Consider the following 19,465-nt stretch of genomic DNA (forward strand, 5'->3'; position numbering starts at 1 on the left):
CAAATACTTTTCTACTCTTACTTGAGTACCTTCTTGGACCACTGCTTTGTACTTCTACTTGAGCGATATATTATTTTGAAGTAACGTTATTCTTACTTGAGAACATTTTCTCATAACATCATTGAAGGAGTTAAACAGCTGGTGGTGGACGTGGCTCGTGCAGGTGGTAGATGTGGGGAGTGAGGTTGAACTGGACGGACACCAGCTCTTTATTATTTAGTGTTTTTTAGAGTCACGTGAACCATCTCACACTCTGAGAACTTCAGGGACCGACCTCCTGCTGGTCCCAGAGTCAGGACTAAACCTGGAGAATTTGAGTTTTCTGCAGCTAAAACCTGGAACATTCTCCCTGAAGATGTGAGACAGACTCGACTGTGACAATGTTTAAATCCAGACTCAAAACGGTTCTGTTTATCTGTGCAGACGACTGAAAGGTTTTTATTCTGTACTCTTCTGTTTGAATGATAATTTTATGATGATTATTTGTGATTATTTATGTTTGGATTTTCATGTGTTTCACTTTGAATTACCTTGTGTATGAATCGTGCTGTACAAATAAACTTGTCTTTATTCTCACTCACATTCTGTCATAATGGCTGGTGAAAGGTGGACCAAAGAGGTGCAGAAGATTTGCAGTGTTTATTTACAGTTAATGCAAAATCAAACAAGAGTTCATTAATCCGACAAAGAGCGAGGAGCGGGGGCGAGCCAGAGCCCGGGGAACAGGTAACATCCAGGACCGGAGCGAGGACAGGACCGGGGACGGAGCCAGATGAGACCGAGCAGAAGCAGTCCGAAGAACAGGAGCCAGAGCGGGAGACGTGACATGAGCCGGAGGCCAGGACGAGACCAGGAGGCAAAGACAGAGCAGACTGTACCGGAGCAGGAGCGCGGGGTCAGGAGCAGAGCCGGAGACCAGGAGCTGGAACAGACGGCAGAACCAGAACCTGGGAGGCAGCAAGAATCCAATGAGCATCAAAAGGGCAAGTAACAAAGAGTACAACAACAGAGCTGGAATAGTCACGTTTGACACGCGGACAGAGGAGAGCACACAGGGAGACAATGCACCCTTTGAAGGGTCCCTTCGAAGTACTCTTCAAAGTGTAGTTTGAAGGTTCCGGTCGAGAATCTGCCCTCCTCAGTGTAGCCTCCATCTTGCTGAAGTGGGACAGGCCCACACCACGGACCGCACTTCCACCTCTGTCTTTGAGCGTACGATACATTACGTACGTTATTTTTAATGATTTATTATTTAATAGAAGAAAAGTCAAGATGTCGTCCTCACAGCCGTTTCTTTTTTTTAGATTGAATATCAATAGGCAAATATAACGTTCGAGGTGATTTTTTTCTCATTTGTAGCTACTTCATAACTTTAAAGGGTTAATAAAATATACCTTGTGAAAACGTAATAACAGAGACAGTATTCAGCATTCAGCATTCAGTCGGTGCGTTGAAATGGGACAGCCCTTGTCGCGCCGGAAATTACGTAACTGCCCTTCGATGCACACTTCGAATAGTGATTCTAAGGTCATTTTGGCGAATTGGGATACGGCCAACAACAACAACAACAACAACAGGAGCAGAAATACGTGCCTCATGACACATTCATAAAACGCTGGTACTGTGGCAGATGTGACACTAACCTGAGTTATAAACTTGTCTGTAAAACACTGCAGAGGCCGTTCTAGACCGTAAAACTGTTGAGGTTTTTATAGTTCATTATTTGTAGGACGCCAGGATGTTTTGTTAAAAAGGACAATTGTTTTAGTAACATCCATAAAGTACAACACGTGGTGATTTCAAAATAAATCTAACAATACAAAAACAATATAGAACTCTGCACAGTAATACTCTCACATACTCTCAGTAATACTCTCACATACTCTCAGTAATACTCTCACATACTCACAGTAATACTCTCACATACTCACAGTAATACTCTCACATACTCACAGTAATACTCTCACATACTCTCAGTAATACTCTCACATACTCACAGTAATACTCTCACATACTCTCAGTAATACTCTCACATACTCTCAGTAATACTCTCACATACTCACAGTAATACTCTCACATACTCACAGTAATACTCTCACATACTCTCAGTAATACTCTCACATACTCACAGTAATACTCTCACATACTCTCGCATACTCTCAGTAATACTCTCACATACTCTCAGTAATACTCTCACATACTCACAGTAATACTCTCACATACTCTCAGTAATACTCTCACATACTCTCAGTAATACTCTCACATACTCACAGTAATACTCTCACATACTCTCAGTAATACTCTCACATACTCTCAGTAATACTCTCACATACTCTCAGTAATACTCTCACATACTCTCAGTAATACTCTCACATACTCACAGTAATACTCTCACATACTCACAGTAATACTCTCACATACTCTCAGTAATACTCTCACATACTCACAGTAATACTCTCACATACTCTCGCATACTCTCAGTAATACTCTCACATACTCTCAGTAATACTCTCACATACTCACAGTAATACTCTCACATACTCACAGTAATACTCTCACATACTCACAGTAATACTCTCACATACTCACAGTAATACTCTCACATACTCACAGTAATACTCTCACATACTCACAGTAATACTCTCACATACTCACAGTAATACTCTCACATACTCTCAGTAATACTCTCACATACTCACAGTAATACTCTCACATACTCTCGCATACTCTCAGTAATACTCTCACATACTCTCAGTAATACTCTCACATACTCACAGTAATACTCTCACATACTCTCAGTAATACTCTCACATACTCTCAGTAATACTCTCACATACTCACAGTAATACTCTCACATACTCTCAGTAATACTCTCACATACTCTCAGTAATACTCTCACATACTCTCAGTAATACTCTCACATACTCTCAGTAATACTCTCACATACTCACAGTAATACTCTCACATACTCACAGTAATACTCTCACATACTCTCAGTAATACTCTCACATACTCACAGTAATACTCTCACATACTCTCGCATACTCTCAGTAATACTCTCACATACTCTCAGTAATACTCTCACATACTCACAGTAATACTCTCACATACTCACAGTAATACTCTCACATACTCACAGTAATACTCTCACATACTCACAGTAATACTCTCACATACTCACAGTAATACTCTCACATACTCACAGTAATACTCTCACATACTCACAGTAATACTCTCACATACTCACAGTAATACTCTCACATACTCTCAGTAATACTCTCACATACTCACAGTAATACTCTCACATGAGAATCACAGTCACATTGACACGTCACATATTCATTAACTCACTTAATTATTGCTGGATTCATAAATCAGTGACCATCTTTCTGTTTTTAGTATTTTCCATCAGCTCTTACAGATATTCAAAATGGACAAGTGTAAAATGATAAAACAGAACCCCTGAGGTCCTGGCTGCCTTAAAGACAGATTTATATGATCAGATGTGGGACCCTGGTCTTTTTCTCTGCACTAACTTCTATGAAAAACTCTGTCCTCTAAAAATAACATTCTCCCACCTGGATGATGAAAGGCAACAAGAGCTGCAAAAAGAAAAAAAACATGTGTATAAACCATTCAAAAAAACAGATCCAAGCAAACAGAAGAAAGATATAAAACCTATAACAACAAGTTATTAAACATAATACAGTCCAGTCGAAGATATTTGTATCATTATCATAAATTATTGGAACGGCAGAAAAATAATATCCAAGGTACTAAATTTGAAAGAGTAAAAGGCACTGCTGATATTTATTCAAACTCTTATGTGAAGGATGGTCTATTTCCTGCTTGTGATGAGTGCAGACAGTTAATTCTTTGTTTACTTTTCTTTTAATTATTTTACCTCTTTCAATGCTGGAAAATGTATCGAGTTATAATTTTTGTAAATAAACGAGGACTTGTAAACCATTTTTAGTTCTGGCATCAACTATACTGAACTTTTCCCCATATCCACCTATCCTCCTCGTCTTTCACCCAAACCACCCACCTCCTCGGTAAACAAAACAGTAAACAAAAAGGGTGGAGGTGTGTGTGTGTGTGTGTGTGTGTGTGTTTTTTTAGAGATAATTTAGTTACTCACAGATTGTCATTTGGGGTGTTTTCATCTTTTGAGTATGTTTCATTCAAAATGGAGCTAAAACAATCCCCCTCCAGACTCTACTTAGTCAAATCCAAACCTCCCCCAGCTCTGTCTGAGTTTTATTGATGATTTTACTGAGATGCTTTCAGTCGTATGCACAGACTTTGATAGTTTAGTCATTACAGGTGATTTTAATGTACATGTGGATAATGTGTTTGACAGAAACACTAAAGAGCTCAGGTCTGTGAAACCTTTGGTCTGACTCATGTCAGCGAGCCACAACAGAGACACACTCTGGACCTGCTCATCACAACAGGAGTAAATATTTCAAATGTCAATGTGGTGGATGTTGCTCTGTCTGATCATTTCTGTGTCTTCTTTGACATGTCTGTTATTCCCAAACCAGCCGCTGGTCCTGCAGTTGTTCAAAGGAGACACATAAATGATAAAACCGGTGCACTGTTCATGGAAATGATACACTTTGAAAATGCCTCATGTTCTAATGTTGATGATTTGTTGAACTCTGTGACTCTGAGTGTTTTGAATGTTCTGGACACCATTGCCCCGATGAAGGTTAAAATGGTTAAAGATAAGCAGAAAGCACCATGGAGGAATGATGACTCAGGGCACAGAAAAGGGAGGAGGGCCGAGCGGGAATGGAGCAAGTCAAAGCTTCAGGTTCATTATGAGATTTACAGAGAAAAGATGCACATGTACAACCACAGTTTATGTTGAACAAGGCAAAGGTATTTTTCTGACATTATTGGAAGTTGTAGTAACAACTCTCGTGTCCTGTTTGCAACAGTAAACAGATTAACAAACCCCCCAGCTCCACCTCCATTAGAACTAATTTCCACATCTAAGTGCAATGAGTTTGCAGTTTTCTTTAATGACAAGGTTCAGGGCATTAAAAATGCCATACATTCCACAACACTAATAACACCTCAGCAACCACCGAGACACTTAGAGCTGACTCACTCTGCACCTGTAACTGACAAAACTGTCCTAGAGATCATTTCCAGTCTGAGTTCATCTACACCTCCATGTGTTACCCACTAAACTTCTAAAGTCTGTGCTCAGTTTGCTGTCACCACTCACTCTCATAGTTAATATGTCACTTCAATCTGGAACATTCCCAAGAGCTTTGAAAACTGTGGTGATCAAGCCTCTCCTAAAGAAGAGCAGTGTTGATGCCACAATATTGAACAATTACCGACCGATCTCAAATCTGCCTTTTTTTGGCAAAGTCCTTGAAAAAGTAGTTTACCAACAGTTTATTAACTTTCTCCAAATGAATAACTCCTTTGATGTTTTCAGGTTTTAGACCCACCACAGACTGAGATGCTCTGATCAAGGACAAATGACGTCCTCCTGACACTGATGCAAAGTCTCAGTGTTGATCCTGTTAGATCTGAGTGTTTCCTTTGACTCTGTGGATCATGGGATCCTCTTACAGAGACTAGAGGACTGGGAGGGCATCTGTGGTACTGCACTAAACTGGTTCAGGTCCTATCTAGAAAACAGGGAGTACTTTGTTGAAATTGGAAAATGTGTCTCAGATAAAATGTCCCTGACCTGTGGGGTACCCCAGGGGTCAGTCCTGGGACCCCTGTTGTTCAGTCTCTACATGCTGCTGTTAGGACAGTTAATACACAACAATAATGTGTCACACACAACTCTGCAGACGAGTCAGATCTATGTCTCACTGCAGCAGGTGAATATGGACCAGTGGATTCACTGCATCAACAGATCAGTGTGTGGAGGAAAAACAACTTTCTCCAGATAAACTCAGACAAGACTCAAGAGAAACAGAGAAAGTGTCAGCGTCACCTCCAGACTCTCTCTCTAAAACCTTCAGGCCAGAAATCTAGAGGTAATATTGGACTCAGACTTGAACTTTAACATCACATCAAATCAATAACATCTGCAGTTTTTTACATCTAAAAACATGTCAAAAATCAAAGGTAAACTGTCCAAACCAGACTCAGACTTATCCTGCATTTGTGTCCAGTAGGTTAGACGACTGTAACGTCCTGATCACTGGACTCTCCAAACGAACCACAGAACAGAACATCCAGAACATCCAGAACATCCAGAACATCCAGAACATCCAGAACACTGCTGCTCGGGTCAGGACTAGAACCAGGAAGTACTTCACACATGTGTCCTGTGGCTCAGGTCTGTGGCTCCTGTGGCTCAGAGACTTTAAAGCAGCTCTGTGTGAACAAGTCTCTCCATGGACCAGCACCAAAGAACATCTCCCACATGAGCCACATGAACCATCTCACACTCTGAGGACTTCAGGGACCGGCCTGCTGCTGGTCCAGAGTCAAGACTAAACCTGGAGAATCAGTGTTTCAGTTTCCTGCAGCTAAAACCTGGAACATTCTCCCTGAAGATGTGAGACAGACCTCGACTGTAACAATGTTTCTCATTTTTTAATGTTCATTTCATGATGATGTTCTGATAAGTTTTCAATGTGATTTTAATGTCCTTCTTATTCTGTAAAGCACTTTGAACTACTTTGTGTACAAATTGTAGTATATAAATAAACTTGCCTTGCCCTGGAATGATGGTCTAATTAAAAACTGAGATGAGGAAATAATGGATACATTTTGTAACTTCTGCAAATGTCAGACACACCCTTCCAGCAAAATGGCTCAACGGTCAGATATAAATAGACTTTAATAAATTTGGGGTTTTTCATCCTGACTAATGCACTGATACCAAATGTATTTATTTTATCTTTGGTCAGTAGGCCGTATTTTAGTAAAAAATGTGCACTTTTGGACCTCAAAATCTCCTGCGACTCTTAATTTCCATCACTGTCCTGTGTTTGTCAAGTAAAGTGGTGGAAATGAAGTCGATTAAGTTGAGTTATAAGAGAAACAAATTGGGGTCAATTTGAACTTTAACATTTTTAATTTTTTTTCAGACAATTCTTATTATACAGTCAACTTTTTTTTTATTTTTATAGAAATCATCAAAATGAACAAGTGGCCCACTTTTCAACCCATTTGATGAAGAAATGACCGAGTTCTGCTGTGACAGAGCTGCTTCTGGGTCATAAATGACCCGAGGACGACACAAGGGTTAAAGGGGCGTGTAAATATAAAACAGACTTCTTCATGCTCCAGTTCATGTGTTTGACTTAAACTGTGCTTTTGTCAAATAACATCAGTGTTATTGCATGACTGAATGAAATAATTATAATTGTGAAGTGTTTGCAGACATGAAAGAAGTTTTATCTGATCAGTGAAGTAAAGACGCAGCACGTTACATCACAAAGAAGCGTCCAGCGCCTGAGAAAGGTACAGTCTAAAGAAGAGTTTTATAAAGACTCAGTTTACACATCGTCTGTACAAGGTCACACACAGACTGTTAACTGTTAGAAGAAGGTAGAATTCATTTGGGGGAAACGACAAATCAACTTTTGAACCCATTGTTTCTTAAAATAAAAACCTTAAAGTGAAATGACCTGTTTGATCTACACAAAGCTGTAATTATGATTAAACGTCATAATCGTACGCTCCATTTTCAGGTGAGATTCAAACCCAGAGACTCATTTTAATCTCAGAGTAAAACCAGAGCCGTGTGTGACAGTTGGAGGAGTCGATCTGTGGAAAAGTCTGAGCGACAAGTTAAAAAGATCCACATGAGGAAAGTTAAAAAATGTTCAAATTAAATGTAAATGTAAATACAGAAGCAGGTGAGTGTACAGAGTAAATTAAGTTTAAGATCATATATGTGGATATAATACTGTAGACACAGGCAGTTCAGTTCATGACGAAAGAAAATAAACTTCTACTACAACTGTTTCAGATGCCCTCCCGCTGACCCCCCGCTGACTGGACTTTAGATGCCCCTCTCCTTTTCTCACCTGGCCAGAGGATCCCTATACACTATACACTATTTAGTCCTGGTTCAGTCCTGGTTTAGTCCTGGTTCAGTCCTGGTTCAGTCCTGGTTTAGTTCTGGTTTAGTCCATGTTTAGTCCTGGTTTAGTCCTGGTTCAGTCCTGGTTTAGTCCATGTTTAGTCCTGGTTTAGTCCTGGTTCAGTCCTGGTTTAGTCCTGGTTTAGTCCATGTTTAGTCCTGGTTTAGTCCTGTTTCAGTCCTGGTTTAGTCCTGGTTTAGTCCTGGTTTAGTCCTGGTTTAGTCCTGGTTTAGTCCTGTTTCAGTCCTGGTTCAGTCCTGGTTCAGTCCTGGTTTAGTTCTGGTTTAGTCCTGGTTTAGTTCTGGTTTAGTCCTGGTTCAGTCCTGGTTCAGTCCTGGTTTAGTCCTGGTTTAGTCCTGGTTCAGTCCTGGTTTAGTCCTGGTTCAGTCCTGGTTCAGTCCTGGTTTAGTCCTGGTTTAGACCTAGTTTAGACCTGGTTTAGACCTGGTTTAGTCCTGGTTCAGTCCTGTTTCAGTCCTGGTTTAGTCCTGGTTTAGTCCTGGTTTAGTCCTGGTTTAGACCTGGTTTAGACCTGGTTCAGTCCTGGTTTAGACCTGGTTTAGACCTGGTTTAGTCCTGGTTCAGTCCTGTTTCAGTCCTGGTTTAGTCCTGGTTTAGTCCTGGTTCAGTCCTGGTTCAGTCCTGGTTCAGTCCTGGTTTAGTTCTGGTTTAGTCCTGGTTCAGTCCTGGTTCAGTCCTGGTTTAGTCCTGGTTTAGTCCTGGTTCAGTCCTGGTTCAGTCCTGGTTTAGTCCTGGTTCAGTCCTGGTTTAGTCCTGGTTTAGTCCTGGTTTAGTCCTGGTTTAGTCCTGGTTTAGTCCTGGTTCAGTCCTGGTTTAGTCCTGGTTTAGTCCTGGTTCAGTCCTGGTTCAGTCCTGGTTTAGTCCTGGTTTAGTCCTGGTTTAGTCCTGGTTCAGTCCTGGTTTAGTCCTGGTTTAGTCCTGGTTCAGTCCTGGTTCAGTCCTGGTTTAGTCCTGGTTTAGTCCTGGTTCAGTCCTGGTTCAGTCCTGGTTTAGTCCTGGTTTAGTCCTGGTTTAGTCCTGGTTCAGTCCTGGTTTAGTCCTGGTTTAGTCCTGGTTCAGTCCTGGTTCAGTCCTGGTTTAGTCCTGGTTTAGTCCTGGTTTAGTCCTGGTTTAGTCCTGGTTCAGTCCTGGTTCAGTCCTGGTTTAGTCCTGGTTTAGTCCTGGTTCAGTCCTGGTTTAGTCCTGGTTTAGTCCTGGTTTAGTCCTGGTTCAGGGCATGTTCTAGGACAGTTCTCTATATTCTTGTTTTCTATAAATGTTGTTTAATCTGTTATTGATCAATGTCTGTTTAATCAATACTTTCTTTTAATCCTAAAAGGCGACGCTGTTGTGATTTTGAGCTTTACAAAAATAAATAGATTTGACGCAGACACCAGTGATGCATCAGTGACAACATCATTAGTCACATTTCCACTGTCTCCATCTTTTGTTCTGCTGTGGAGAATGCTCCTGGACCTGTTTGTTTGCTCTGCACAATAATAATACAAACTCTGCTCTTTCATGATTATCTATTTATACTTCAAAATCTGCCTATTTCATTATCTATAAAATGACATCAACAGTGATCAGGGGTTTTCCATTTACCTCATGAAACAACGTCCAGATACTCGTACGTTTAGATTTGCTGCTTTGTCATTTTTATGTTACATAAAAATATAATTATATTTCACACAGTCTCTATGACCCAGTGCTACAGTAGATGCAGTAAAAGTACACAGGGTCCTCCCAGAGCAGCCTGGCTCCTGTGGGCAGGAGGCTGCTGAGCGTTTAAGGAGGTCTGTAGATCCTTTTTGGTCATGGACATGGTGAAGTATCAAAGCACTGCACAAAAAACAAAAGAACGTGTCGATAGAGGCCTCCACAAACGACGGGGTCTTGGGGTCCCACCGGAGGAGCTGGAGGACGTGTCCGGGGTGAGGGAAGTCTGGGAGTCCCTGTTTAGACTGCTGCCCCCGCGACCCGGCTCCGGATAAGAGGAAGAAAATGGATGGATGGATGGATATATATATATATATATATATATATATATATATATATATATATATATATATATATATATATATATATATATATATATATATATATATATATATATATATATACACACACACACACACACATCATTGAAACCAGAAGGTTACATACACATATGCTTTTTTTTTTTTTTTTTACCAAATTTATTTCTATTTGATAAATGCCAGAAAAATGAGAAAAGGATTTTTGGGACAATTTTTCACGACTTTCTTCAAAGTCAGATGTTTACATATGATAATATTACTATGACTTTAAACTATTTGGGGAAACCCAGATGATGTCATGTATTTGGAAGTTTCTGGCTTATTGACAATATTTAAGTTAATCACAGACACACCTGTGGATGTGTCTGAAACACACCTGAAACACTCTGCTTCTCTGTGTGACATCATGAGAAAGTCAAAAGAAAAAAAGAAAAAATCTGACAAAATATCATGAAGAGAACTGTGGACCTGCTCCAGTCTGGTTCATCCTCGGTGCAGTTCATCTGTTCAAACAATTAAACACAAGTATAAAGACCATGGGACTGTCCAGCGTCACACCGCTCAGGAAGGACACGTGTCCCAGAGACGAACGAGCTTTGGTCTGAAATGATCAACACAAGAACAAAAGAAAAAGACCTGGAGAAGAAGCTGCTGAAGCTGTAAGAGTGTGTCATTATCCACAGTGAAACGAGGACTGAGGACATGGACTGAAAGGACACTCTGCAGGAAGAAGACATGACTCCAAAAGAAACAGAAAAAACACAGAGGACAGTTTGTAAATGCACAGGGACAAAGAGCTTCATGTTTGGAGACATGTCCTGTGTCTGAACAAACTGAAACTGAACTGTTTGACCAGAATGAGCCTCGTTATGTTTGGAGGAAAAAGGCCTGAGAAACACCATCCCACCTGTGAAACACGGGGGTGTCTGCATCGTGTCGTGGGGATGTTTTGCTGCAGGAGGGACTGGTGCACTTCACAAAACAGATGCATCAGGACGAAAGAACATTATGTGGAAAAACTGAAGCAACATCTCAACACATCAGCAGGAAGTTAAAGCTCGGAACAAATGACCTGAAGCATACGGCCAAACTGGTGACAAAGAGGCTTAAGGATAACAAAGTCAATGTTTTGGAGTGTCCATCACAAAGCCCTGATCTCAGTCCTTTTAGATTAGATTAGATTAGCCTTTATTGTCTCCCTTGAGAGAAATTTGTCTTGTATGAAATTTGTATGAACAGACCTGAAAAGGCCTGTGCGAGTGAGACGGACACAAACTGGGGTCAGTTACAAAAGTTCTGTCTGGACGAATGGGACCAAACTCCTGCAACTATTGTGAGAAGTTTGTGGAAGGAAATAAATCACACTGTTTAAAGGAAATGATACCAAATACTAATAAAATGTCTGTAAATGTGTGTATCACTGCTCTCAACAGTCTGTAATGTGTGTGGTGAGAATATAAAAAACAGTACTATCTAATGTTAAAAACACATTTTATTGTCTAAAGAGAGAGTTTTCTAGTAGAATCATGCCAAGATTATTGTATCCTGACGACACTGAACATAAAAAAAGCTTAAAACATGCAAAAAGTTGACTAAAAGTTTAACGATGTAGACATAAAAACAATGGTAATATTGTATAAAAGAGAATCAGTCAAAATCACTGTATTTGTTCTGCTCAGAGCAGGAAAATACAGTAATAATAGAAAACATCTGGTGCCATATTTGGTGTAGAAGGTCCATTGCACTGGTGTAAAAAGTGTGCAGCATTTTAGATGTTTAGTGTAGCTCTCTCCAAGCAGGGTCACTGTGGAAAAACAACCTGCTCAAATCGCACAGTTTGATTTATGAGTTTCAGACAATGAATTTAACTCATAGACGACCTTTTCCCTTCAAAACATTTACTAGTTTGATTCCCATTTCCCAGTTGCCACAGTTTGAAACCCTTGAATACTCCTTAACTTCTGTCCTTTGAGCTGCACTTTTTAGTTGGTTAAAATGTAAAATAATAAATCCAATCAGCCACAAGAGCAGCCAACCACAGAGTAAGACTATATATATATATATATATATATATATATATATATATATATATATATATATATATATATATATATACAAATAAGGCTCGTTAGGTCACTAATATGTCGATTATCAAACACATACACATGGGCTGATGCTGCTGGACCTGAGGTTAGACCTGAGGTTAGACCTGAGTTTAGACCTGAGTTTAGACCTGAGGTTTGACGTGGGTTTACACTCAGGTCTAGGCTTGGATTTAGACTCGTGTTAGAAGAAACCGTTGGATTGGTTCGGTAGCTGGTCTGTCATGCGTGGCACATGACGTGGAGCCAGGAGGGTGTGGGACATTCTTTGATCCTAAACTCTGGCAGCACACGTCAGGAGCCCCACCCAGCGGGCAGCTTAAAAACACCTGACCCAGCATCCTCCCCAGAAACCAGGCTCAGAACAGTTAAAGAGACAGCGCCAGGACTCAGCTCCAAGACTCAGCTCCAAGACTCAGCTCCAAGACTCAGCTCCAAGACTCAGCTCCAAGACTCAGCTCCAAGACTCAGCTCCAAGACTCAGCTCCAAGACTCAGCTCCAAGACTCAGCTCAAAGTTCAGCTCTTTACATCATCCTTCACTCCTCTGAAATGAAGCCACAGATGAAGACCCTAAACCTCCTCTTGTCTCTGGCCCTGTCTCTGGTTCTATGTGTCCACACAGGTACATTCAGTTTTATACTATGAAAAGTGTCATTACTAATATATATATATATATATATATATATATATATATATATATATATATATATATATATATATATATATATATATATATATATATATATATATATATATATATATTTACTGTTACTGTTTCAGCTCTTACACATGAACCCACTGTTTTGTACAGTGCAATTTTATTATTGACTGAGTAGTCAAGGTTTTTACATGTTCAGACCTGGTTAAGTCTTAATTTAGTCCTGGTTTAGTCCATGTTTAGTCCTGGTTTAGTCCTGGTTTAGTCTTGATTCAGTGCTGGTTCAGTCCTGCTTTAGTCCTGGTTCAGTCCTGGTTTAGTCCTGGTTTAGTCTTGCTTTAGTCCTGGTTTAGTCCCGGTTTAGTCTTGCTTTAGTCCTGGTTTAGTCCCGGTTTAGTCCTGGTTTAGTCCATGTTTAGTCCTGGTTTAGTCCTGGTTTAGTCTTGATTCAGTGCTGGTTCAGTCCTGCTTTAGTCCTGGTTTAGTCCCGGTTTAGTCCTGTAGTTTTGACTCTGCTTGTTTCTTTCAGTTTCTGGGATAAACTGCAGAGTGTGTTCAAACGCAGATTGTTCTTCGCTGCAGTCGACCTCGTGTGAAACTAATGAAATCTGCATCTCAGCGAACTTGGAGGGTGAGAACAACACAGCAGCACCTCATCCACCTCATCCACCTCATCCACCTCATCCACCTCATCCACCTCATCCACCTCATCCACGTTATCCACGTTATTCATTTTATCCATGTTATTCACATCATCCATGTTATTCACTTCTGGACGTGTGTCACTCTAGTTGGGCCAAATAAGCTGCTAACTGTGATACAAAGGCGTATTAGGCTGTGAGCCTTGTGCAGGTATAATATTATAGTATGATTTTATTTTATTTTAGCCATTGTTTCTACCCATTAATACCATTTATCACTTTGGAGCGATGTGTGACCACCCACTCCGGATCCCAAAGTACATTTTAAATTCATTTTTCCCATAGACTTTTGGAATTATTAAGAGTTCAAAGATAAGACAGAGCCTGCAAACTGTTCATATTATTCCTTTTGGAAAGTCTGTGGGAAAAATGAATGAGAATTGACTTCATCCAGGCGTCAGATTCTAAAGGCTTCCTCTGTCTCCTCTCCTCAGTGACATCTGGTAACAGCACCACAACGAGGATCTACAAAGGCTGCGTCGACCCCAACCTGTGCTCAGGCACCACCACCAAACAGTTTTCAGTGAACATTGGAACAGGGAATGTTTTGGGACGAGCTGAATGCTGCACCACGAACAACTGCAACGCTGCCGATGCCGCTGGTGAGAGACATTCATTTATTCTACGTATCATTAAAGAGAAGCAGTTTTAGACCTCATGACATACTTCAGACCTCATACTTTAGACCTCATACTTTAGACCTCATACTTTAGACCTCATGACATACTTCAGACCTCATACTTTAGACCTCATACTTTAGACCTCATACTTTAGATCTCATACTTTAGACCTCATGACATACTTCAGACCTCATACTTTAGACCTCATACTTTAGACCTCATGACATACTTCAGACCTCATACTTTAGACCTCATGACATACTTCAGACCTCATACTTTAGACCTCATACTTTAGACCTCATACTTTAGACCTCATACTTCAGACCTCATACTTTAGACCTCATGACATACTTCAGACCTCATACTTTAGACCTCATACTTTAGACCTCATACTTTAGACCTCATGACATACTTCAGACCTCATACTTTAGACCTCATCACATACTTTTGTGTTCTTTCTTTCAGCACCGACAAACCCTGGTGTTGGAAATCTGACATGCAACACCTGTGACCCTTCTACCAACGTCTGTGAGACACCTCTGATGTGCAACAGTTTGCAGACCAGCTGCATCCAGATCACAGGTACAACTCGGGCAAACAGGGTCAGGCCTTTGCAGAACAACGGGCAAAGACTTGACCTTTGACAGCAGATAGACCTTTAGTGAAAAATATCTATACCTGTGTAGTCCTCCAAACCCCGCCCCTTCTCCTCCAACCCTCTCCCCTTTACTCCTCCAAACCCCACCCCTTCTCCTCCGACCCTCTCCCCTTCACTTCTCCAGTTGCAGTAGTAGTAAAAGTACTCTGTCTGTCTCCCACAGTGACACCGTCAGGCTCCAACTCCTCCACATCCGCCCTCGGGTGTTCGTCCTCTGACCTGTGTAACTCAAACTTGACGACTCTCAGCCCGCTGCTCTCGAGATTTGGGACGCTCAACACAGCGCCCACCTGCTGTGAAGCGAACAACTGCAACGTCCCCCTCACCACCGTAGCCCCCAACACCACTACAGCGGCTCCAACTACTACTACTACTACAATGGCTCCAACTACTACTACTACTACAATGGCTCCAACTACTACTACTACTACTACAATGGCTCCAACTACTACTACTACTACAATGGCTCCAACTACTACTACTACTACAATGGCTCCAACTACTACTACTACTACAATGGCTCCAACTACTACTACTACTACTACAATGGCTCCAACTACTACTACTACTACAATGGCTCCAACTACTACTACTACTACTACTACTACAGCAACTACAACTACTACACTTGCTGCCGGTGCGACTGGTGCGACTTCCACTGTGTCGTCCGCTGTTTCTCTGACGAGGATGACTTTACTTTCTTCTGTTTTTGGCCTGATTCTTTGTGTTCTGTTTTGAAATGTTTTAATAAATAAAAATAATGTATGAAGTTCAAGGCTTATGCAAATTGAAGGAAAGTTATTTTTAGTGAAATTTATTTATTTTTGTCATGTGTATATAAAATATTTAATAAATTCAATGAAAAGTAAGTGTTCTGTGTGTCTTTGTGCTGTGATTCCACTCCGGCTAACCAGCTACGTGCTAATATCCAATCCAGCAAAAAGTTTCAGCAACTCAGCAGTTTATACATTTCCACAAAGAGATTTTAAATAAAGGTCCAGGTCTTGTGCTCATGAATCACCGCGTGCAAGCTTGCAAACTGGTAATATTATTGTTTTTTTGTAAAGTTTATGTATATATTTACATCTAGAACCAGGGGACCGGCGGTATGTGTTGCAGAGAGATCAGGAGTCTAACCCACAACCTCCTGGTGAGAGGGAGGAGCCAGGATAACCGCTCTGAAGAGTTTACAGCACATGTCTGGGGTGTGTTCCTGTATAAACCACATTCATACCATTGGATTCACACTGACATGTATAATTAGAGTCTAAACAAAAGAAACAAATAAGCAAAACCACAAAAATGTTCCCGGTTTAGAACATCGGCATCGTCATGTGTGCTCGCCTCAGGCACGCAACTCGACACACTTTTAGCTGTCTGAGATCATAAAGTACTAATAGTACTGCGGTCCCAATCATTACTACTACTACTACTACTACTATTACTACTGCTAATAATAATGCATTGACTCATATAATGCTTTTGTGGACACTGAAAGACGTTTTACACTGCGTTATTCATTCCACACTGCGCTGGCAAGGAGGGTTACTACTACTACTACTACTACTACTACTACTACTACTACTACTACTACTACTGCCCCAACTACTATATCTACTACTACTACTGCAAGACCCAGAAGAAGAAAGTCTTTGTGGTTTATGTGAGTTGGGAGAAGTGGAAAGTGAAGCTCATTTTTTGCCCTGAGATGTTCTGGTGTAATGACGACGACGAGAGGAAATGATGTTTAATTCTAAAGTTTATACGTTTGTTTCATTTCTTGTAAAACCTGGAAGAAGCGGCAGATGAGTTTGTTTAAATGAGTTTGTTTTTTGTAACACACGTCTGGCAACTGGCCTGTTGTATTTTGTTTAATGTGGTCTTTTGTATTTTTTGTACGTAAGACACAATCATAAAATAAATCAAAATCAAAACTACTACCTCAGAGCCCACTACGAGAGCTTTTTGTAAATGTCATAACCCAGTGTCACGTCGCTCTTTGGGCGTTTGAGGTTTTCCATTTGGGACGTGGACTCTGAACCACTATCCACTGCCTGTGCGTCTAATCATTTATTCACGTAATCTGTGCAAATTTCATATTGTTTTGCTTTCATACTGAGCACAGATCGGACGAGGGTCAGAGTTTGCGGCTGGAGCAGAACACTGGACTCTCAGCGCAGGAGCTCCACAGGGCTATGAACGTTCCCCGTGCTCTTCTGTCTGTACAGCTGCACCTTCAGACGTCGTGAAGCTGAGCAATTTGAGACGACGCCACTCTCATCAGACTCATCTTGGACCGCCGCTTGTCTGCTACAGGAGGGACGTGGACCTAGTTTTTTCTTGTGAATAATTCAGTTCCATAACAACAGAATCACGGCTTTTTTTTAATTCTGAGGTAAAACACTGATCCAGTTAAGAGTAGGACCTGGAGGTGCATCCCTGACACACTCCTGCGTCCCAACACCAGGTCACGTAAACAAACCAGTCTGTTGTTGAAATAAAATAAAAGGTCACGAGACAAAAGCACACGCCTGCTTCATCATCTGATTATTACTGCTGTGAAAGAAAAAAAAGGAGTGTTTGAGGCAGCCCTGCCCTGCGCAGCACACAGCTGTCATCAAAAACAACACAACAACACACAACAGGTGGAGGAGGACGATGACATATCATCAGATTAAGAAAATAAAAAAGAAGAACTATGTGAACTATGTGACCAATGAAAACAAACACTGTTAAAAACAAAATAAATGATAAAACAGGTGAGACAAGATGATGAAGCTGCAGCCGCCCATCTCCATAGGACGTGTCTGGGACCTTAACGTGACTACAAGGGAGGGCATCTGTGGTACTGCACTAAACTGGTTCAAGTCCTGTCTAGAAAACAGGGAGAACTTTGTTGAAATTGGAAAATGTGTCTCAGATAAAATGTCCCTGAGCTTTGGGGTGCCCCAGGGGTCAATCCTGGGACCCCTGTTGTTCAGTCTCTACATGCTGCTGTTAGGACAGTTAATACACAACAATAATGTGTCACACACAACTCTGCAGACGAGTCAGATCTATGTCTCACTGCAGCAGGTGAATATGGACCAGTGGATTCACTGCATCAACAGATCAGTGTGTGGAGGAAAAACAACTTTCTCCAGATAAACTCAGACAAGACTCAAGAGAAACAGAGAAAGTGTCAGCGTCACCTCCAGTCTCTCTCTCTAAAACCTTCAGGTCAGAAATCTAGAGGTAAAAATGGACTCAGACTTGAACTTTAACAGCCACATCAAATCAATAACATCTGCAGCTTTGTACATCTAAAAATATGACAAAAATCAAAGGTAAACTGTCCAAACCAGACTCAGACTTATCCTGCATTTGTGTCCAGTAGATTAGACGACTGTAACGTCCTGATCACTGGACTCTCCAAACGAACCACAGAACAGAACATCCAGAACATCCAGAACATCCAGAACACTGCTGCTTGGGTCAGGACTAGAACCAGGAAGTACTTCACACATGTGTCCTGTGGCTCAGGTCTGTGGCTCCTGTGGCTCAGAGACTTTAAAGCAGCTCAGTGTGAACAAGTCTCTCCATGGACCAGCACCAAAGAACATCTCCCACCTGAGCCACATGAACCAGTGTTGTGTATTGTATTTGAGTATTGTGTGTTGTTTTTTCCGTCCATTATAAACTGCAGAAGTGTTAAAGTCACACTTGTCTTTGTCAAATCCTTTTGTCTCACAGGAGGCATTAGATAACTTTGTGTTTTCCATTTAACTGCATTCAGAGGCTAATGTAAAGGTGTCTCTCTCTGAGCTGAGGCCAAATGTCCAGACTGACCAAATGTAAACTGCACTGAGGGAGGGGCTTGGACCTCAGACGGTGGGGGTGTGTTTACCCCATCGCTCTGGGCCCAGTGCAGCAGAAACTCTGTCAGTAATGGACCATTTGTTTGACAGTTCAAATGTAATGAGCCAACATAGACAGTCTTCTTGTCTGTTTGATATTATTTTACAGATAATTTCCACATCCCCTGTCACTCTGCACGTGTTACTGTAACATTAAAATGTAATTGATCTAGTTGCACTGAGTTTTTGTCCTGTTGTTCTGACACACTCTAGATTTTATATTTGTGACTCAAAGTCTATTTTTACCTTATTTTAGTCCATGCCCTTATTTTTATCTGATCATAGATAATATTTGTATTTTTTGTTTACTGTTGAACATTAACGCCAAAGCAAGTTCTTAAACTAAAATGAGTCAAATTCAGTAAAATGGACGGAGCACTAAAACCCTGAACCGTCCATGTCTAAAGTCCACCTCTTCTCCTGGTCATCTGAGCACAGTCTCTTTAAACCAGGCAGGTGAAGGACAGTCGCCCACGAGGCAGATCTTCCCACTGGTGCTGTGTAGCAGGCTTCTGTCAGGTGTGGAGGTGTCTGCTTGTACTGACCGGGCCTCGGGACACACCTAAACCACACAAACACCAGAGAGAGGTCCTCTGACCAAAGACCATGTGCACAGTGTCCACTTCCCTCTGACTGTTACCTGGTCACTGCGGTTTATCACGGCCGTCACATGAACCAACATCCTGAAAACACGGTGACTCCGACCTGATG

The 19,465-nt window shown here is 41.1% G+C and overlaps 1 protein-coding gene across 1 annotated transcript; it reads left to right on the plus strand.

Annotated features, from left to right (window-relative positions):
• The first annotated feature begins 826 nt into the window (after positions 1 to 826).
• On the plus strand, positions 827 to 15,723 carry LOC129456244 (integumentary mucin C.1-like). The gene is made up of 7 exons (XM_055221776.1): positions 827 to 987; positions 11,357 to 11,450; positions 12,570 to 12,843; positions 13,409 to 13,510; positions 14,015 to 14,182; positions 14,666 to 14,782; positions 15,022 to 15,723. The coding sequence occupies exons 1-7, from the start codon at positions 827 to 829 to the stop codon at positions 15,594 to 15,596; spliced, it is 1,491 nt and encodes a 496-aa protein (XP_055077751.1). The 3' UTR covers positions 15,597 to 15,723.
• The last annotated feature ends 3,742 nt before the right edge of the window (positions 15,724 to 19,465 follow it).

This window comes from Periophthalmus magnuspinnatus, chromosome 5 (genome assembly GCF_009829125.3).
Source record: "Periophthalmus magnuspinnatus isolate fPerMag1 chromosome 5, fPerMag1.2.pri, whole genome shotgun sequence".
NCBI classification, from domain to species: domain Eukaryota; kingdom Metazoa; phylum Chordata; class Actinopteri; order Gobiiformes; family Gobiidae; genus Periophthalmus; species Periophthalmus magnuspinnatus.